This window comes from Trichoderma citrinoviride (genome assembly GCF_003025115.1).
Source record: "Trichoderma citrinoviride strain TUCIM 6016 unplaced genomic scaffold BBK36scaffold_4, whole genome shotgun sequence".
NCBI lineage: Eukaryota > Fungi > Ascomycota > Sordariomycetes > Hypocreales > Hypocreaceae > Trichoderma > Trichoderma citrinoviride.
Window position 1 is genome coordinate 1,979,605 of NW_020194712.1, and position 19,311 is coordinate 1,998,915.

Below are 19,311 nucleotides of genomic sequence, written 5' to 3' on the forward strand. Positions count from 1 at the left end.
CTTCACGCGCCTACACTTACAACACTGCCCGCATGGTGGACGAGCAGGGCATCATCCGCACCGAGGACTGTGCCGGCGCCATTCTCTATGCCGCCGAGAGGGCGACGGAGTGCACGCTGGACTGCATCCAGCTGCTGGGTGGCATGGGCTACACCGAGGAGATGCCGGCATCTCGATTGCTGAGAGAGTAAGTCCCCAATACTAAATCCATTGGTCAAGTGAAATATGGCTAACTGTCTGCTCTAGTGCGAAGCTGTACGAGATTGGAGCCGGCACATCGGAGATTCGCAGAATGGTGATTGGGCGCGCCTTTAATAAGCAGTATGCCAATGCTTGAGGCGCTTGAGTTATAGAAAAGAAAATAAGAAGAAAAGAGAAGGGATAAAGGGCAGCTTTCCAAGCATTGTTATGCCACATAGGAAACATCTCGTATATTTGTGTACTGATATATAAGCTGTCTAATAGAACAAGGCATTCAGATCAGATCAATCTGATCACCCTCTCATCTTGAAGAGCCACGCCGTTCACCATGTTGGGCATTCCATCTCGAACTTTGTGCTGCATGTGTACTTCGAATACACACACTTCTGTGTCATTCTACCTCGTCTATGCCACCCAGACAAGACACTCTTGGCCTTCACGTCACGGGCTTCATTGATACACATGAATACTGCAAGTTCATATTCAAGAATCGCATTTTACTAAACGAATCAAACTTTTCAGACTCTCTACCTGATAGAGGGTACCAACATATAACGCCAGCGAACAAACCCAAAGTAAAGCAAATCCAATAACAACCCTATTTACTAGCCCGCCCCTTTTCATTCCTTTTTTCTTCCCACGGGTTTGACCCTACTCCAGACCAAGAGCGTATCGCCTCACCTCCATCGGCTCCGCGCCGAGATGCAGCGCCTCCCATTCCCTCACGCTATCCTCGGCCCTCTTTCCCGTGGCCGCCTCGCAGACATGGTCCCAGGGACCACAGTCTGGGCGGCAAACAGTATTCTTCCCTGGGACGGCGCCGCTGTGGAAGTAGTCGGCGACTACCTTCCAGGTACACCTGCTTGGGGCACTGCCCCAGGCGCTGTGTCCAATGGACTCCTGAATCACAACAGCAGAGCCAGGATGTTCTTTGGCCATCTTGCGAGCAGCCTTGAGGGGAGCGACGGGATCGAGGCGGCTGCTGATAAAGAGCAGCGGCGCGGCAGGCTTTGCGTTAAAGAGCGGCCTGGCGCTGTGTTTCGGGGTAGAAAAGGGGCCCTGGAAGGACCAGTTGGGACGGACAGGCCAGGAAGAGCAGGTCATGCGGATGGAGGCCCAGAAGACACCAAAGACCTTTGACCTGCCGCCCTGTTTCTTGGCGTACTTTTTCCAGAACTTGGTGTTGCGATCAGTCACGTCCTCCCCATCACCACAGAGCACGGCAAACCCGCCCTCGTCCTTGGGATACGGCAGCAAGCCCGACGCAGCATTTCTCTTAGCCTGACAAGCGTCGGCCACCTTGGGGATGCCGGAGTCGGCCCAGCTGGCGACGCGTGTGAGGTTTCCCTGCATGCCCTCGAAGAGGGCGAGGGCCAGGGGCTGGAACTGCTGCCGGGGCTTGTAGAGGGCGCTGCCGACGACGCGGAGGACCTGCTCGCCGGTGAGGCTCATGAGGGCGCCGTTGGGGCGGTAGATGGGCGCGGGGGACTCGTCGAGGGCTTCGACCCAGTTCCAGAAGCGCTTGCGGGCCTTCTTGGGGCTGTCGTCGGTTTCGCGGAACGGGCAGAGGCTGTTTTCGGACCTGAAGCAGCCGTCCCAGAATTCCTCGAAGATGGTGTCTGTGTCTTCGAGGTTGGTCGTCCAGCCCTGGATGTCAAAAATCACTCTTTGTTAGATACAGCATCATCTCACAAGTCTTACTTAGGTTCGTGTGACTTACATCTCCCTCAAAGTAATCTGTCGCATCGGCAACGCCATCGAGGACCATCCGGCCGACGCGGCCCGGGAACATGGACGCAAACGTGTTGCCCAGGACGGTGCCGTACGAGAAGCCAAGGTACTGCAGCCTCGGCGTGGGATCGTCCGCCTCCTCCGGGCCGCCGTGGCGCGGCTTGTTGTTGTTGCCCTCGGGCTTGGGAGCAGCAGCAGCAGCTTTTTGGGGGCCGGCCTCGCGCTTCCCCAGCTCGTCGATCTTGTCGACCATCTCGGCCATGTCGCGGGCGACGCTGGGCGTGTTGACGTACCTTAGGGCTTCCCCTGCTTCGCGCTCGCACCGCATGGAGAGGGCCTTGGAGAGGCTCAGGCCGTTGATGACGGCGCCCTCGCCGGAGGTGAGCGAGCCCTTGGCGTGGTCCTGCAGGGTCCATGCCGTGCGGGCGAAGTCGTTGGGGCCGAAGCAGTCGACGGCGGGAGCGGTCCTGCCGATGCCGCGCGGATCGAACGAGATGAGCTCGTAGTGCCGGACGCCGGGCTTGTCGATGAGGATCCTCTGCAGGGCGGCGCCGTTCTTGACGAGGTAGTTGACGCCCGAGGCGCCGGGGCCGCCGGGGTTGACAAAGACGCTTCCGCCAAAGGTCGGGTCGTCGTTGGGGACGGCGGCGGGCAGCTTGACCATGGCGATGGGGATGGTGCGGTTGTCGCCCGCGGACTTCCAGTCCAGGGGGACCAGCAAGCGGGCGCACTTCAGGCTGCCGTAGCAGTCGTGGAAGTCCAGCTGGTGACTGGGGACGACGGACGCCCAGTCGAATTCCTGAGGAGAGGGAGGGGACGAAATGGGGAACGGAGGGGGGGAGGAAAGCAGGCTGCTGCTGCTGTTTGAGACAGCAACGCCTACAGGCGATGCCGCCGCAAGAGTTGCTGCTTTGAGCAGCAGGGGGAAGATGTAGCGCCTCACAGACATGGCGTAAGGGTTTGTTGCAAGTAAAGTGAGTGTAAGAATTGTGTGATTATGTATCAAGACAAGCGAGAAGTTTCCGATCGGTTGTCTGTGACGGTGAGTTTACGGAAACAGAAATGTAGGAAGAGGAAGGACAAGAGCAAAGGCGAGGACTCCCCCTTTTATACCAATGTCTCCGGCATGGCTTGGGGTTACGTCCATAGTAGAGAGACAGCATGACGTGTGCTCAATCATGCCGCGAAGCATCAGAGTAGGGCGAGAATGAGGCTGTACAGATGTTATACTTTGAGGCTGGTGGCGTATGGGTAGGGCACGATAAGGGGCATGTAAGTATGGGAGGAGGCGGACCGAATAGGCTAAAGTAAGCATAATCAGAGGTCTAAGTGAACTCAATACGCTCAGCTAAGTCTCCTTTGGACTACTTTACTCCCCATATGGATATACTTTCTTGACTTGGAGACTTCGCTTGGCTTGGGTAAACTTGCTTTCCTCTAGCTGGCCGATCCAACTCCTTGGTTTGGGGAGTGATAAGGAGAAAGAGGCTTCGTAATGACCATCTCTAGCCGGGAGAAGGGACAGGCAGATATCGAGCAGGATCTGTCTATTGTATGGTAATCTAATGTCATAACGCATCAGTCGTCTCTCTGTCGGTTGCATGGATGATCTCCTCATGCACACTGTCCACTGGGATGGTTGGCTCTTGAGCTCAGCCCCAGCAGTCGTATGGCTTCAATCATGCTTTTCCGCCCCAAAGCATGCACCGAGCACCATCCCCGAACCAGAATAGGCCTCAATTCTTCCCCTTCAACTCGGCCTCCCTCAACGCAGCCACCTTCTTCTCAGCCTCCCTCTCCTCCTCCTCATCCGGAGGCAACTCGCTCCCCAGTTCAATCCTCTCCGCCCACGACCACCCCATCCCGCCTTCCATCGTCGTCTCGTCCATCACCAGCTCCTCTCCCTCCCCAAACGTAAAGATGCGGTAGTCGGCGTTAAAGTACCACCACCCGCTGACGCCGTTGCGCAGAAACGCAGAGTGCGTGAAGACGAGCACCAGGTCCTCGGGCCTCTCGCGCAGCTTCTCGAGGCACCGCCGTCCGCGACGCAGCACGGCGGAGCGCGTGTAGCCGAAGAGGTGCCTGGCGATGGGGGACGCCGTCTTGTCGGGCCAGAGGGGGTGGATGGCGGAGAAGTCATAGCTGGGGGAGCCGAACTGGTGGGCTGTGTGGTTGTCTCTTATGAGGACTAGGCTGGGGATGGGGGTGCCGACGTCGCAGGGCTTGTCTGAGATTTCTGTTGTTTGTTAACACGTTAGACTTGTTCTTTAGATCTTCTCTTATGAGATTGGCAGAGGTATGTGATGATAGAGTGTTGAATTGAGAGAAGACGGCCATGAGAGGGGGAGAGTAGGTAGGTTAAGTCACATACCCTGCCAATCGGCGTCGGCCTCAATCTTGACCCCTCGCTCCTCAACCAGCCAGCCAGCCGCCAAACTCGCCGTCTGAAGAGTGCGTATCATGGGGCTTGAGATGATGGCGATGCTGCCCTTGAAGGAGGAGAAGCGCTGGATTAGGCTTTGTCGGAGCTGCGCGCATTGCTCGATGCCGAGGTCTGAGAGGACGGGGTCCGGGATGGAGCTGTCCTGTGGATTTTCATTGTTAGTATTTAGAAATGAAGGGTATTTTACTGGGGAGGACTTATTGGTTTGGTTGTGCAGGGCCTGGGCGTGCCGGATGAGGACGACGGTGGGCGGCATTGTGGTGGTGGTGATGGATTGGATGGTGTTGATGGTGTTTGATGCGATTGGATGCACCGGAGGTACGAAGTATGATGGAATTGATGAGAAATGGGGGTGTCAGTTGAGTCACTGCACGGTGACCTCATCAGCTCAGGCACACCTCCAATCAGGGCGGCCCTTTCAGCGGTTGGCAGCTTCTAGCGGTTTTCTATGCGTGCATGTAAATTAATTGTGATACACACCTCAGTCCTATTCATTTGCCTGCCTACCTTACCTATTCTCATGTCTTATATGGAATAAGTATTGATGATTTCAAGCAGGTATCATTGAGAGAACTGTCAAACTGTCTTATAAAACGAATTAATGATAAAACTGACGCTTCAAAAGTTGCAAGAGGTACATTCTACCTACCAGATTCACACACCTCATCTCCACGTCTTTCATCGTCCTCTCCTCCACCACAACTTCTCCAACGTCCTCCAGTTCAAGGATCAAGGAAGTTGCCTTTTCTCCAGCTCTCCATACTCGTACTTCATCCTGCCTGGAAACGCCCCCAAACAACATGCTTCGTCTAAAGTCATCCGTCCAAAGCCTCGCCTTCAATTCTCACCGAAAAGTCACCCGCCGGAGCCTTTTCCAAAACTCAATCTAACCTGTCAAGTTGGGAACTGGCTTTAACGCGGCATCTTTCGGCGTGTTTCTGAAAACAAGCTTTCACGTTCGCGGAAACAAAGTGAGGATTGGAAGTTGAGAAAAGCTCCGTGCAAGTGAAGAATGTTTCCGGGTCTGCATATATAAAGAGCCCCTGCTGCCCCTTGATCTTCTCCTCGAATTTCGGCTTCTACACCATTCAAATCATCAAAACAACTTTCAATTTCATCAAACATTTTCAATTTCATCAGAACTCATCAGAACACTCTTGTCCTGCCGCTCAAGCTACCGAGCAGGTGTACCTGGAACATCGCCGCCGATAATCTCCACAGCGACATGCTTCTCCAAGGACAATACCGAGTGTCAACCAGACTGCAGACCCTGGGGCCACAATCTGCGAAGCCGCCTCTGGCAAGCGGTCCGAGCCCAACCTATTGTTCGGGAGCGGGGAGCCTTCAACCTGAACGAGGATTTACATGTCATTCTTCTGGTCTCCCTGCTTGCGCATCTTGGCCACCTTCTCCTCGAGGTAGTCCCCAAGCCTTTGCTGTGCGCCAGGTCACATAGGGCTGTAAGCCCGGATTTCACAATGCGTTCCAGAAAGGGACGGTTTTATGACAATTTACTTGGACTAGCATGATCCTTCATCGGAGAAGCACGACTCCAGCCATGGCCGTCCATCAGTCTCTGGCCTGGACTATTCTCCATTGCCACGTGTGATACGGGGACGCTCGTGGGCCATGGGAGCTCTGGTCTCAATGGGTGGATTGATGTAAGTACCCAGCTTGTCTTCTGTCAAGCTGATAATCCATGGACTTGTGCTAATGTCTCTTCCTTCTCAGCTTTGGATACGACTGCGCAAGCTTCTCGCTTTCGACCGCCTCTACATCGTGGGTGCTCACGGAAACTACTTCACGAGGCGATCGGTTTCGGCCGGGCTCCCAGACAGACCTTGCTGCTGGCAACTACACCGTCTACCTCAAAAATCACTGGCCAGCTCTTTTGGACAAAGTTCATCTATACATGAGTCCATAGTATACATTGGGTTTCTACATCGGTCAACCCGTACTTACCCCTAGTACGCCGCATACCTATCAATACAAAGACCACACACGATGACGCTACTTTGACAGGAAGCTCTGGAAAGCAGACTGGTCAATCACCACATTCCCCACCGCTCTCAATCTCTTCCGCCCCTCCTTCTGCTTCTCGAGCAGCTTCCTCCGCCGGGTAATGTCGCTCGCGTGCAGCTTCGCCAGGACGTCCTTGCGGAACGGCTTGATGGTCTCGCGGGCGATGACCTTGTTTCCCACCACGGCTTGAATGACGACCTCTGGAAGCACAAACAAGAGTTAGTACGGGATTACGTTGACTTTTGACGGAAAGGGTTGGATATTCATAAGGGATGACGAACCAAACATTTGGCGGTCGACGTGCTCCTTGAACTTGGTCACCCACTGCCGGCCCAGACGATCGACCTGCGTAGCGTGGACGACGCGGCAGATGGCATCGACGGGCTGTCTGTTGACGAGCAGCTGCAGTTTGACGAGCTTGCTCTGCCGCCAGCCTGCGTCTTCGTAGTCGAGAGTCGCGTACCCCTTTCTTTATCACGCAACTGAATCAGTACAAACCAACACAACAAACGCCAAAAGAAACAACTTGAAGGCGGAGAAAAAGGGGAACTTACGACACGCCTTTCAACTTTCCGAATAAATCGTCGACAAGCTGCGACGCCGGAATGTCGTATACGAGAATCACCTGGTCCGTGTGGAAGAACTCGAGGCTCTTTTGCTCTCCGCGGTTGCCCTCGCAGAGCTCAATCACGCGGCCGAGGTACTCTTCCGGAACGGTGATTGTCGCCTTGACGTACGGCTCGTACAGCGTCGCCGCTCGGATCCGATGATCGCTCGCATCCGGAAACAGGGCCGGGTTCTGCACAATCTCCTCCGACTCGTCCGCATACACAATCTTGGTCGGCACGGTAGGCTCCGTGATGATGATGCTCCGGCCGTGCTCCTGCCTCAGCCGGTCCTGGAAGACGGAGCAGTGCAGGCTGCCCAGGAACCCCAGCCGCCACCCGGAGCCGAGGGCCTCCGAAAAGTCCTTTTGCAGCGTCACGCTGCGGTCGTTGAGCACGAGCTGGTTGATGCTGTCGGCGAGGCGGGTGTAGTCGCTCTGGTCGGTGGGGAAGGCCGCGACAAACACCATGGGCTTGGGCTCCTCGAAGCCGGGGCACGGCTCGACCGTGTCCTCGTCGCCAACCGTGGTGAAGGTGTCGCCCAGCTTGGCGTCCTGAATCCGCTTCATGCCCGGGTTAAAGTACACATAGCCGACCTGGCCTGCCCGGAGAACCGTCTGCGGCGTGGCGTTGGGATACTGGATGCCGACCTGGCCGACCGTGTACTTCATCCCCGTGCCCAGCGACACGACATTGTCCCCCGCCCGGATGGTGCCGTCAAACAGCCTCACCAGCAGCACCACGCCCTTGAACGTGTCATACCACGAGTCGACCAGCAGCATCTTGAGCGGCTTCTTCTCGTCCCCCACGGGATGCGGGATCCCCTCCACCACCGCCGGCAGCAGCGCCGCCACCCCCTTGCCCGTCTTGGCGCTCACCAGCACCGCCTTCTTGGGGTCCAGCTCGAAGCTCGTCTGCATCTGGTCCAGCACGCGCGGGACGTCGGCCGACGGCATGTCGATCTTGTTGATGACGGGCACCAGCGCCAGGTCCTGCGCAAACGCCAGGTGGAAGTTGGACACGGTCTGCGCCTGGATGCCCTGGCTGGCGTCGATGAGCAGCAGCGCGCCGCCGCAGCTGGCGTACGACCGCGTCACCTCGGCGCGGAAGTCGACGTGCCCCGGCGTGTCGACGAGGTGCAGCAGGTAGTCGGCGCCCTTGTGGTTGTAGATCATGGTGCACGTCTGCGCCTTGACGGTGATGCCTCGCTCGCGTTCGACGTCGAGCTTGTCCTATAATTCACATTATTCTTTTAGCTTCCTGTTCCGCCCCTCCATATTGTAAACCGTCTTGAACCCACCAGAATCTGCTTGTTCGCATCACTGGCCGAAATCGTCCCCGTCAGCTCCAGCAGCCGGTCGCTCAGCGTGCTCTTCCCGTGGTCAATGTGCGCCACGATGCAAAAGTTGCGGTACCGCTCAATTGGGATCGCGGCGATGCGCGCCTCGAGCTGCGCAGGCGTCGGCTTTGCCTGCGAGGCGTACGTCCGCCGTTGCCGCACAATCAGCGGCCATCGAGTTGTCACACTGCTGTTACTGTTATAAGCGTTGTTGGTGATAAAGTCGAGGCCGAATCTGCTGCTGCCGCTCTGGCCGCCATGGCTGCCGGTCGAATTCGCACAGCGCAGCCATTCTCGAGTCCAGGCTCGTCCGGCTCTTCCAGCCAGGCTCATCTGGGCATCCACGAAGCTTGCATTGGGCGACTTTGCGGTGTCACCTGTTTGGGTTGGCTTTTTGGAGTTGAAGAAACGGTTCGGGCGTTCTGTTGGCAAGAAAATAAAACTTGAGGTTAAAGTGGGCGGGATTATTTCCGCGCTGCCCCTCCTTGGCCGCGCTGCATCTTAACCTACAATTTCATCTACATCAACCACGATGAGTTTGAAGTCATTGGATTGTAAGGTGTGAAGATTCCTGCTCGCTTGCTCCATGATAAATCCCAGCTGTCCCAGAGAAAGATGCTCCAGAAAGATATATATACTATACACACACACATGTATGCCTTTCGATGTCTGGATCACCGAAGCAGCCAGCTTCCTCCTCCTGATATCACAGGACTCTAAAACAGGACTCATCTGCTGCGTGTCAGCAATTTGAGTCTTCCATACGAACGCGCCGTTGCTGCTTCTATCGTTCCGTCATCATGAACATTATGCCAAATTCCAGATTAATTATTCCGCCTCTTGCACATTAGGTATCGCATTGTATAAAACACATAAGCTTGCTTTCCATCACATACACGGCTCCCCTCTCTTTCTTCATGTCATGACCCATTCGCTTCCTCGTTTGAGGAACTTGTCCAGCAACAGGCCAAGGTCGGCCAGGACAAACCGGCAGATGTAGAAGCCGAAGAACTCGGCGGCGTGCCGGGTGCAGAGCTCCAAGCCGACTTGCGTCTTGTCCGCAAGCCGCAAACCGGGGTCGTCAACCTGCCTTGCAATTTGATCTGCGCCAATCGTTAGCTTGCCGTAAGTGTAGCCGATCTGGATATCGCAAAAGACTTACCAACTGCCTGCGCAGCGTCAAACAAGCGCGCGAGGGAGCCCATGTAGCTCGCATTGGGCCCGATAAACTGAACCTGGCTCACGTCTCGCTTGGCTGACCGGCTTGTCGGCTTCGGTGTCATGGGCACAGTCGGCAGTGTCGTCGCCTCCTTCATCTCTGCACTGGCGTTTCGGCTGCTGTATGACCCTCCCAGCCCAACGCCCGACGTCTTTGGCCGAAGCCTTCGCCACGAGAACGCAGACGCCTTGCCGGACACGCTGCCCGACCGCGGCACGGCTGATCCTGGCTCTCCTTCCATTATAGAGGCGTCCTTGAAGAGCAGGCCGGAACCTTGGACGCCGACTTCGTTTCCAAGCTTTCGGGCCAGAACTGGCTGTATCTGCTCCAGAATGTTCTCGAGGGCCTGCATCTCTTCTAAAACGGCATCCGCATCCAGAGTATCCACCTTTGACAACTTCAAGAGGGCTGCAGTCAAAAAGTCGCAATTCGCAATCTTGTCCTCCACGTTCTTGATCTTGACGCCCTTGACTCGCCAGACATCGCGCGGCACGAACAGCTTCGTGCTGATGTAGCCCCCCTTGGGGTGCACAAGTGTCTGGTAGAGACATCGCATCAGCCAAAACGGTCGCAGCATGAAATCGTTCGGGCAGGGTTCGAGAGGCACGGGGACGTCCATTGAGACAACAATGGGGCTTCTGGGACTCTGCGGGCTTTGGGGACCGGCAGCGGCCGCTGCGTGGAAATCGTCATCAAACAAGTGGAGGCCAACGCCCGCCGCTGCGTCCACATGATCTTTGAACGACGTGAGTAGGGGTGTCGGCAGCGCGGGCACGGGCACGGTAGGCGCCTTGCTAAAGGGGTCGTTCAGAGGGGTGCCAGGGGAAGCATCCGAGCTGTCGTCCAGGTGCGAGACCGACATATTTCTGGCCTTGCTCCTCAAGCTCGAAGACGAAAAGTTCTTCCGTAGCCTATGAATAGAAGGCGAGGCATTCAGCACATGCTCTCCCTCCAAGAGCCTCTTCTTAGCGCCTGGTGACCCGGGTGCCTTGGGTTCGGATGCGAAGCTTTCTGTTGGTATCGGCGGCCTGGGGGGCTGTGCGCTCCCTGTCCGGACGAGCGCCTCGGGAGGCGGTTCCTGAGTGCTTGGGGAGATTTCATCGTCGTCATAGACCGACTTCTGCGTCTGTACGATGTTTGCCGTCTCGATCTTGAGCTGCCTTGGATTCTGACCAGGGCGTGCTGGTGGCAGTTCCGGCAATGCGGAAGTCGGAGGGGGCGCTGCTGGCTGCGAGACGTTCGAGGCATAAGTCTGCGGAATAGGCGGCCTCTGCGAAAGGGCAGAGAAGGACCGGACGCCCGAGATGAAATCCGGCCTCGTCTCGTCCTCGTTCCATGCATCCTGCTGCCTAGCCGACACCTGCATGCCATTCGGATTCTCCATGGTAAAGTCCTCGATGGCAAAGTCGCGCGTGATCTCGTCCAGCAGTCTTTCCTCCTCCTCCGATGAGTCATCCTCGTAGAATCCCTCGGCAGTATACTTGCCCTCCTCCTGCATGTGCTGCGGATCCTGTTGGTGCGCCTGTCGGAGATGGGCCAGCTCGTCATAGGCTTCCTGCTCCGTCTGCCTCACTCGTTCGCGGGCCATTTCCACTTTCTGCAGCACGCCCGCCATGTCCTCACCGGCGTCGAGGATTCCATAGTCTACAGAATCCATGGGCTCGTATCCGTCGTCGTAGGCAGCCTCGATAGCGGCGTCCAGCGCCGTGTCAAACTCAGCCTCGGTGTTCCCGCTCACGGCCCGGATATGGCGTCGACGATAGCCAAGCGAAGAGGTGCGTGAATGTACGGACGAAGCTGTTGAGCCTCCCGACTCGTCAATTGGATCTAACCATGAGTTTTGGGCTCCTCCATCTGCATGACCATGAAGCTCGTATGAGGACAGGACAGACTCGCTGGGCTGTCGTTCGTGGTGGTGATGGTGGTGGTGGTGGTGGTGCTGATGATGCTCTTGATGGACATTCTCCTGTTGGTACTGATAAGGCTCGTGCGGTGGCAGCTCTGCAAACACGTCGTCATGCGTCTTGACCGGCGATTGCGAGCGAGGCGAGAGAGGGGGAGGCGCATACCGGGCCTCCTGATGCTGTGCGCGAAGATCGTCAGTGGACTGGAGCCGCCTGGGCGACCTCGGGCCTCGAGAGAAAGACGACTGCAACAGCCCCGGCTCCAGATTGCGGGTGGGCTGCAGTCGTTCTGATGTCGTATAACCTCCCGATTGCTGCCACTGGTTGGGCGCTGATGCGAGGGGGGGCGCGTTGTCTCCGGCGATGTAGCTCACCACTCGTGCCGTCTCAATCCTGGGAGCTTCATCGGTTAAGTCGTAGTCCTGGGGTATGAAGATGGACGCGCTGTATTCCTCGCTCTCTGGCCGCGCCGGCAGAGCCTTGACAGTCTCAACCTGCCAAGGCCCCAATTGATCCAGCTCATCGATGCGGCTTGTGTATGTTTGGCGCTACGGAGTGCACATGTTAGTTCCCAAAGATCTATAAAAGACAAACAGGACACTTCGAGATTCAGTTGCTGCCCAAGACTTACAATGGCTTCGAGCTTCCGCTTATCCTCGTCCCCTGGTGTTCGGTCAAGCACCTGCTGCAGTAAGTCGCAAGCCTCGGCATAGGCTTCTCGAGCGCCCTCGAAATTCTGGGCATTATCGAGCTGAACTGCGGTGTTGGCCTTTTGCAGGGCGCGAGAGAGCATCGCCTTCTGGGAGGGATTCTTCTGAGCACGGGGCTTGCCCATATCTCTGCTGCTCTTCCCCGAGTGATCTCGGGAGTGACCCCGGGGCGCGTAGGGATCGTGGCTCTGCTCGTGCGGCATTCTGGCGGTAGACGGCGTGGTGGTGGTGGCAGGGTTTCCGTAGGGACTCGGGGATATGGAGCGTAGGGGACCGCTCTCGTAACGCCTCATGGACATGCTCGACTCTGCCCTCATGAAGTGCGACAGGGTGGGAGTCGCGCTGCGATCTGACGAGCCGAAGTGGTTGCGATCCGTTCGGTAAGGTCTAGACGGCGCTCGGGGGCCTGAAGGATCGGGGAGGGCACCGACTACGGCCTCGATGGACGAGTTGGACTGGGAGTGGTAATGCTGCTGGTGTTGGTGTTGATGGTGGTTGTGATGCTGGCGTAAGTGGTCGACAGAGGCCTTGCGAGAGGCATAAGGGGACGTGCGACTCGACGGCGACGAAACGGGCGACGTCGACGAGCGGTTTCGGGAGCTGGCGCCTTGCTGCGGCGATGCTCCGGTGCTGGCGCCCCTGGCGGGATGCGACGACGGGGTGGACGGTCGCTTGACGCCGACGGGGGGGTGCACGGTGTCGCGATGCGTTTGACGCAGCAGATTGCCGCTGCTGCTGCCGCTGGCACTGCCACTGCTGCCGGTGCTGGCACTGCTGCCAGAAGCGGAATGCGAGATGGGCTGCTGATGGGCTGCGGCTCTGGGCGAGGGCAAGGCGTGCGACGTCTGGAGCAGCGACGACTTGCGCGGCTGGTGGACAGACGCAAAGACGGAGCGCGGCACTGGCGTGATGCGGAGCACGGGCTCGATGCCAGGAGGCTCTCGCGACGGGGGATCCAGCGATATTGGCGGCCGCGGCGGTGGCGATGTCGGTGCCGAGGGCGCGCTGGGGACAGCCGAGAAGGACGAGGAGAGATTTGGTCGGCTGGCTGCGTCTCCCAGGCCGGTGATGCTGCGGTCGCCAAAGGAGGGCGGTTGCTGCATGCTCTGGCTCTGGCGTCCAGCCGAATCAGGTTCGTACGACGTGCAGCGCTTTACAGTTGCGGTTGCTGGACTGGTGCGGGCTGCCGTCTCAGCCAATGGTCGCCTCTTCCGGCCAATCTTACTCGTACAGCGTGGGTCGGGTCGCAGTCGTGGAATTGGATGTCGCGCGCGTGTGGCAGCCGGCCATGACCTCGAGACACTGGACAGCGTTTTGTTTCTTGCGGCTTTCTGGGCGAGGCTGATGCGATCGCCAAGAGGATGCGAAGAGAGAGAGAGCACCTCAGCAGATCGACAGCACTCGCAGCAGACGGGCCTGTGCTGTGCTGAGCTGTGCGGTTGCCGTGCTGTCCTCTGGGGATTCGAATCAGTCACTGCTGGGTGCTTGACTGGGACTGCTATCGGGGATTTGGACGTCCCTGTTCGCTGTGGATCGTGGGGAGGCGGCGTGGGAGTTGCGGAAACGCAGGTCAGGCCGTGGTGGTGCATCCAATTGGCCCGGCGCAGGTACCGGTACCTCGTGCCTGTGCTGTGCCTGTGCCTGTGCCTGTGCCTGGCGATGGCCGTGGAGCCTGAGGGCCCTGAACGAACCGCCCACAGCGCTGATCCATCACCAGACACCAGACTGCAGTCCAGTGAGGAACTGGTGGCTCACCGCCGTGCCGGCCACCGCCTGGAGCCGCCAGTTGTTAGTGCATCAACGGACCAGACTGTAATTTCGAGGGTACAGGTACTTGCCCGAGGCCTGGTTCTGTGTAGCACTCGCAGTTAAGTACCACCCATGAATGCAGTGCTACGGGGCACCGTGCCTGTAGCAGCAGCAGCAGCGGCAGCGGTGATAGCAGCCCTCAGCATGTATGAGGTGCCGCTCGCAATCAATAGACCACCCATCGATGCCATGGATGGCGCACAGGTACAGGTACAGGGCACCTCACTCGTACAGGCCACTGGTCCGCCCCGGCTAGTGCCATTACCGCTGTCAGGCCCCGGAAGCCCCCTGGATGGCGCCCAGCTCGCTTGACGCTGCGCCAGATAGTAGTGCTGCGTCCTAGTGCCAGAGGCTAGGCGGGCAATCACTCCACCTGCAGTCAATTTGCACCCACTGCCGCTCCCTGGAGCCCTTAAAACCGACCCCTAACCCATCGCGTCTCGTCCCCTTTTTTTCGAACCCCGACCCCTTGGACGGGTACTCATACATGTGTTCGTACCGAGAAGGAAATGCCAGCCTATCGCGCTCCCCAATTCGGCCAATGCGGGCCCTCACCTGTTTTCGCCTGTTTCCACCCGTTTGACAGGGGGAGCGAACCAGCCTTGATTGCTCCTAGCGCCCCGTTACCCGATAATTGCCCCCTTACATGGTGCAATCTCCCATACAGCCTTATCGCTTCTGCTCAATGCCGCAAGTGAAGGACAGGGGCTGCGATAAAGGCAAGCTGATGCCGATGCCGATGGAAGCTTGTCGCAAGCTTACTCGCATAGCAGCGACGCGAGGTTCGGCTCACAGACTTGATCACACGAGAGACCTTGTCTAAACAGGATGGACGTTGACGATCTATTCAAGGTACGAGACAAGCAATCGCGGCTGTTTCTGACTTGTTCCACTTGCCAATGGCAGATGAATCTGACCGCCCTGCGCAGGCATCGGGCTCCATCAGCAAGCGTAAACTCGACCAGCCCATTCGCGATCCCAGTCAGTCCATTCACCACCGAGCTTCGCATTACCAAAGCTGTGAATACGATCTGAGAAGGATGCTAATCGTTGGCGATTGCTGTTGCAGATGAGATATACAAAGCCAGCAAGCTGAGCGACAGCTCCCATCCCCATGCTCAAGCCGAAGACGATGTAGACAACAACAACACCAACAACGACAACCCCGCCGATGACGACGGCGACTTTGGTCCCGAACTGCCACCAGACGACGAGGAAGGCCGCTTCTTTGGCGGCGGCATCTCCAAGCAGGAATCCGAGATTCTCGATTTCGTCGACAAGGCCGACGCGGGCGGCGGCGACGTGGACAAGCTCGACAGCGCCTGGCTGCGGAAGACGGTGCTCAACCTCGAAAAGCTCATCAACAAGAACGCGGAGCTGCGCTCCCGATACGAGGACCAGCCGAACAAGTTCATCGACAGCGAGGCCGACCTCGACGCCGAAATCAAGAACCTGTCGCTCCTGGCCGAGGCCTCGCACCTGTACGGGGAGTTTGTCAAGCTGGGCAGCGCGGCGAGCTTGGTCGGCCTGCTGACGCACGAGAACACGGACATTGCCATTGACGCGATTGAGATCATCGGGGAGCTCACGGACGACGATGTCGTCACGGAGACGGAGCAGTGGGATACATTGGTCGGGGCATTGATTGAAAGCGACCTGCTGAGTCTGCTCGTCTCCAACCTGTCGCGCTTCAACGAGGACGACGAGTCGGACCGCAACGGCGTCTACCATTCCCTCAGCGTGCTGGAGAACCTCAGCTCTCAAAAAGCCGTCGCCACCCGGATGTGCGAGGAGGACGATCTGCTCAAGTGGCTGCTGCAGCGCATCCAGCGCACCGAATCGCCGGTATCCCAGAACAAGCAGTACGCGGCCGAGATCCTGGCCATCCTCACAGCGGCAGCGCCCGAGAACCGGGAGAAGCTCGTCAGCCTGGACATCATCGACACCATGCTCCAGCTGGTGGCGCCGTATCGCCGGCGCGATCCAGAAAAGGGAGGCCCGGAGGAGGAGTTTGTGGAGAATCTGTTCGAGTGCCTTACCTGTCTGGTTGACACGCCTGCGGGGAGGGCCAAGTTCTTGGAAGCCGAGGGAACCGAGCTCTGCCTCATCATGATCAAAGAAAGCAAGATGGCCAAACACCCTTCGCTGCGCCTGCTGGACCACGCGACAGCCGGCACCGCCAGCGTCGAGATATGCCAGCGGATCGTCGAGTCCGGAGGCCTGAAGACGACATTTACCCTGTTCAACAAGACAAAGGACCAGCGGCTCGTGGGGCCCTTGCTCTCCATATTCTCCTCCATGCTGCGCTTCCTGCCGGCCGACTCCGCAGAACGCATCCGCCTGCTAGCGAAATTCGTCGAAAAGGAATACGAGAAGACGGCGAGGCTAGTCAAGCTGCACAGGGACTACACCGCGCGAATAAAGGCCGTCGAGGAGGAGCACCGGCAGGAAGCCGCCGCACGCGCCGGTGGCGCGGAAGAGGAAGAGGAAGACCGCGAGATACAGCTGCTGTCCCGGAAGATGGACGCCGGCCTGTTCAATCTCCAGCTCGTGGATGTCATTCTGGCGTGGCTCGTTGCGGAGGACGGGGGCGCGAGGCAGAAGATCCAGAAGCTGTTGGCGGAGACGGACGATGACTTGAAGGCGATACAGAGGACGCTCAAGGAGCAGTTGGCCGAGTTGGATACCAGTGAGGAGGATAGCAAGGATTTGGGCGATATGCTGGGCACGCTGATAGATTTCCTCGACTGAGGGGGAATCCCTGGCAAGATGTTATCAATGTACAACTACCTTAATAATGAGCAATATGATCTTTTTGTCTTTTCAGTTTCTTTCAAACTCAAATCTAGCATTAATGTGACACACCTGACCGAACAAGGAACCTCGACAATTATCATATCTCTCCTACCACCTCCCCTCCATCAGTTGTAGTATCAAACATCGCATCCCAACGAAATGTACGCTCCCCTCAAGGAATCAATCAAACAGCTTCGTCCCCCCCCTTGTGCCCATCCCAGCAACAAAATCACGCAGGCAAAGGCTTCACCTCAAACACGGCATCCAGCAAATGCTTCACCACCGTAGCCTTGTTCTTCTCGCCCGCCTGCTTAATCACCTCAATCTGCTTCTCGGCCTCCTTGTTGGCCTCTTGCTCAGCGGCCTCGTTGCCCTTGCTGTGCTGTACAATCACAAAAAGCGTTAGCACTTTGAAAAATACGCCCTTCGTTTGAAGAGAAAGAGGTTTTGTCGTGGTGATGGGGTGGCGTTGTTACCTCGGCCTCGAATTTCTTAAACTCGTCTTCCTTGCGGGCCTTGTATTCGGCGATTTCCCGCTTGGCCTCGTCGCGGGCTTCCTTGACGCGCTTGGTGCGGACTAAATATTTTCACATGAACCGTCAGTGCCCTGCTTCCTTGGCTATCGCTGTTCTTTTGGCATGGGACTCATGTGGCCTTCGAATCTGCGCCGGTTGGGGGTGTAGAGCTATTCCGTCGGATTCAACTCACATTCTCGAGCTATGTGCACGCAAGAGTCAACGTTAGCCACCCTTTCATTTCACCATCAAGGAACAAGCATGGCATGACAAGGTGCGTTTGCTCGGGAACATACCCCTCTGGACAATCTTGCTCGCCTCCCTCTCAGCCTACGCAGCCAAACAATCAGTAATCTCATCCCCCTCCCATATCCAGCACCGCCCGCTCTCGATCGATCGATAGAATCGCCGCATTGATGGAATCGAGTATCGGGAATTCGTTTGGGGATCGGAAACGTACATCGAGGAGAGTCTGGATACCGGCCGAGTTCTGCGCAGACTGCAATTATTCATTCCGTCAGCTACGCCATCTCCCCCCCATCAGCTAGTATTATCCCCAAGCCACGCAACTCACCATCTTCACGTAGTCAAATCAACAACTCGCTCAACTAAAAGGAACAGAAGAAGAAGAAGGAAGCTGTAGTTCAAGTCAAGTCTTGTGAGAAGCGTAGGAAAACGGGCAAGTCGTAGCTGTTGGGAGCTCAGCAGTTCAATGCACGCACGGGATAGAGTAGAGTCGAGCCAGAGAGTCGAGCGACAGACAAGGCAAGACAGCTGGAGCGGCATTCTTAGGTAATGAGTGACCGTTCTGTCGTCACAAGCTCGGCCTGGCTTCGGCGTTAGAAGTGCGCTCCTAAAGTACCATTCTCCGGCTCCACTAACTGGCCACAGGCCAGGTTCTCACACTGAGTTGTTAATGCATTAGGCTAGAGATACTTGTTGACTTTGTCAAGCGGCCAGTCTGACCACTCACGACACAGCTCTCTTCAACGACGCTGAAATTCTCATTACTGCCAAAAGGCCATGCTGTGATACGATTCAACGACCACGATCCATATACCTATCCATCTATCCATCTACTCAACCACCAATTCTCCATAATTCTTTTCATCCTCCAAGAGACTCTCAAATCAGCAATCATCTCATTCCCACCGATTGAATCATCAACGTTCCAAAAAAACCGAACAATCTCTTGATATAAAAAACACAACACCACATCAACCATGTCCTCCGCATCCAAAATCTCCCTCGCCGCAACATCCCTCTTCACAGCCGGCATAATCGTCTTCGTCCACTTCCAGCAACAAGCCGAAAAGGCCGTACGTCCTCCTCCTCCCTCACCTCCCCTTCCGCACCCCATCCTTCTTGTTCCCCCCCTTTGGTCTATGTGACTGAACCACCACCTCAATTCTCTCTGTCTCTCTCTCTCTCAAGCTTCGTCTAACAAAACAACAGGCAATGCACGCCGGTGTCGTCCGCGACATGGAGCAGCAGCGCATCAAGCGAGAGCGCCAACTCGACTTTGACATGCAGCGCGCCCTCGAGGAGGAGTATAAGCGCGAGCAGAACGTCCACAGCTCACTAGAACCTCTGGACAAAGCCTCTACGCCTACGAGGTAGCATCACCAAAACATGACAATTTCCACTCAGTATATATATACCTTGTACACTAGTACGGCAAGAGGACGACGAGCAGGCTCAAGGATAGACACTTCTTATTTTTTCATAACTTTCTTCTTTGTATTATTCTTTTTTCTACTTGTACAAATCGTACTCTCCGCTCAGCAATTCATCTCGCTGGCGCAGCAATAAGGGGCAACAAACTGCCCCCATATCCATTTTGTTCATAGAGCAATTTCAACCCATCTTCCCTGTTCTCCAAAACGAAAAACAAAAAGCAAGAAAGCAGAAAAAGACGTCTGCAAATCAGTGTGTTGTGAACCTTGATAACGATGATAGGCCGCATTTCCCAGCCAATAGTCTTCTATTTTTTTTTTTTTTATTTTCTTTTTTGTAT

At 56.6% G+C, this 19,311-nt stretch overlaps 8 protein-coding genes across 8 annotated transcripts in view; 3 read left to right on the top strand and 5 right to left on the bottom strand.

The window, feature by feature from the left end:
• The window catches only part of BBK36DRAFT_1139845 (acyl-CoA dehydrogenase NM domain-like protein), a gene marked incomplete at both ends in the record, with an annotated part of 1,409 nt that extends 1,072 nt beyond the window's left edge, over window positions 1-337 (top strand). Inside the window, 2 exons of the mRNA XM_024893341.1 lie at window positions 48-187; window positions 247-337. Of these exons, the coding sequence (XP_024751676.1) occupies window positions 48-187; window positions 247-337 (231 nt within the window). The remainder of the gene's footprint in view (window positions 1-47; window positions 188-246) is intronic.
• Window positions 338-852: 515 nt separating this feature from the next.
• Window positions 853-2,881, bottom strand: BBK36DRAFT_1195736 (hypothetical protein; the record flags this gene model as incomplete). The annotated part of the gene is made up of 2 exons (XM_024896908.1): window positions 853-1,848; window positions 1,922-2,881. The coding sequence occupies 2 exons, from the start codon at window positions 2,879-2,881 to the stop codon at window positions 853-855; spliced, it is 1,956 nt and encodes a 651-aa protein (XP_024751677.1).
• Window positions 2,882-3,668: 787 nt separating this feature from the next.
• On the bottom strand, window positions 3,669-4,631 carry BBK36DRAFT_1167605 (phosphoglycerate mutase-like protein; the record flags this gene model as incomplete). Its single annotated transcript, XM_024895067.1, has 3 exons — window positions 3,669-4,168; window positions 4,304-4,512; window positions 4,573-4,631. The coding sequence occupies 3 exons, from the start codon at window positions 4,629-4,631 to the stop codon at window positions 3,669-3,671; spliced, it is 768 nt and encodes a 255-aa protein (XP_024751678.1).
• Window positions 4,632-6,385: 1,754 nt separating this feature from the next.
• BBK36DRAFT_1115278 (GTP-binding protein lepa) lies at window positions 6,386-8,674 on the bottom strand (the record flags this gene model as incomplete). Its single annotated transcript, XM_024890114.1, has 4 exons — window positions 6,386-6,597; window positions 6,679-6,866; window positions 6,952-8,234; window positions 8,303-8,674. 4 exons carry the CDS (start codon window positions 8,672-8,674, stop codon window positions 6,386-6,388), a joined length of 2,055 nt encoding a protein of 684 aa, XP_024751679.1.
• Window positions 8,675-9,107: 433 nt separating this feature from the next.
• Window positions 9,108-13,747, bottom strand: BBK36DRAFT_1134923 (hypothetical protein). Its single transcript, XM_024892465.1, has 9 exons — window positions 13,510-13,747; window positions 12,096-13,474; window positions 11,209-12,012; window positions 11,155-11,178; window positions 10,679-11,124; window positions 10,501-10,645; window positions 9,847-10,461; window positions 9,504-9,813; window positions 9,108-9,444 (listed from the first exon to the last, which is right to left on the bottom strand). The coding sequence occupies exons 2-9, from the start codon at window positions 13,275-13,277 to the stop codon at window positions 9,257-9,259; spliced, it is 3,714 nt and encodes a 1,237-aa protein (XP_024751680.1). The 5' UTR covers window positions 13,278-13,474; window positions 13,510-13,747; the 3' UTR covers window positions 9,108-9,256.
• A 1,064-nt stretch (window positions 13,748-14,811) lies between these two features.
• BBK36DRAFT_1134924 (DUF1716-domain-containing protein) lies at window positions 14,812-16,873 on the top strand (the record flags this gene model as incomplete). The annotated part of the gene is made up of 8 exons (XM_024892466.1): window positions 14,812-14,835; window positions 14,913-14,964; window positions 15,053-15,828; window positions 15,859-15,906; window positions 15,940-15,942; window positions 15,976-16,013; window positions 16,050-16,371; window positions 16,408-16,873. 8 exons carry the CDS (start codon window positions 14,812-14,814, stop codon window positions 16,732-16,734), a joined length of 1,590 nt encoding a protein of 529 aa, XP_024751681.1. The 3' UTR covers window positions 16,735-16,873.
• Window positions 16,874-17,002: 129 nt separating this feature from the next.
• Window positions 17,003-17,999, bottom strand: BBK36DRAFT_1134925 (V-type ATPase). The gene is given in 10 exon segments (XM_024892467.1): window positions 17,003-17,161; window positions 17,256-17,356; window positions 17,488-17,496; window positions 17,591-17,624; window positions 17,755-17,794; window positions 17,806-17,814; window positions 17,839-17,854; window positions 17,880-17,940; window positions 17,951-17,966; window positions 17,978-17,999. Coding segments are annotated over 6 exon segments (339 nt in total). The 5' UTR covers window positions 17,808-17,814; window positions 17,839-17,854; window positions 17,880-17,940; window positions 17,951-17,966; window positions 17,978-17,999; the 3' UTR covers window positions 17,003-17,008.
• A 500-nt stretch (window positions 18,000-18,499) lies between these two features.
• On the top strand, window positions 18,500-18,914 carry BBK36DRAFT_1195755 (hypothetical protein; the record flags this gene model as incomplete). Its single annotated transcript, XM_024896909.1, has 2 exons — window positions 18,500-18,613; window positions 18,750-18,914. The coding sequence occupies exons 1-2, from the start codon at window positions 18,518-18,520 to the stop codon at window positions 18,912-18,914; spliced, it is 261 nt and encodes an 86-aa protein (XP_024751683.1). The 5' UTR covers window positions 18,500-18,517.
• Between the last annotated feature and the right edge of the window lie 397 nt (window positions 18,915-19,311).

Excerpts from the sequence above, each read along its gene's own strand:
- BBK36DRAFT_1134923 (XM_024892465.1), bottom strand. The coding sequence starts at position 13,277 with ATGCAGCAACCGCCCTCCTTTGGCGACCGCAGCATCACCGGCCTGGGA. Across the intron at positions 10,462-10,500 it reads GGCTCTTGGAGGGAGAGCAT|AACTTTTCGTCTTCGAGCTT; the intron begins GTGCTGAATGCC and ends AGGCTACGGAAG. Across the intron at positions 9,445-9,503 it reads TGACGCTGCGCAGGCAGTTG|ATCAAATTGCAAGGCAGGTT; the intron begins GTAAGTCTTTTG and ends CGATTGGCGCAG.
- BBK36DRAFT_1134925 (XM_024892467.1), bottom strand. Across the intron at positions 17,625-17,754 it reads GTATCCAGACTCTCCTCGAT|GCTGAGAGGGAGGCGAGCAA; the intron begins GTACGTTTCCGA and ends TTGGCTGCGTAG. Across the intron at positions 17,162-17,255 it reads TTAAGAAATTCGAGGCCGAG|CACAGCAAGGGCAACGAGGC; the intron begins GTAACAACGCCA and ends GTGATTGTACAG.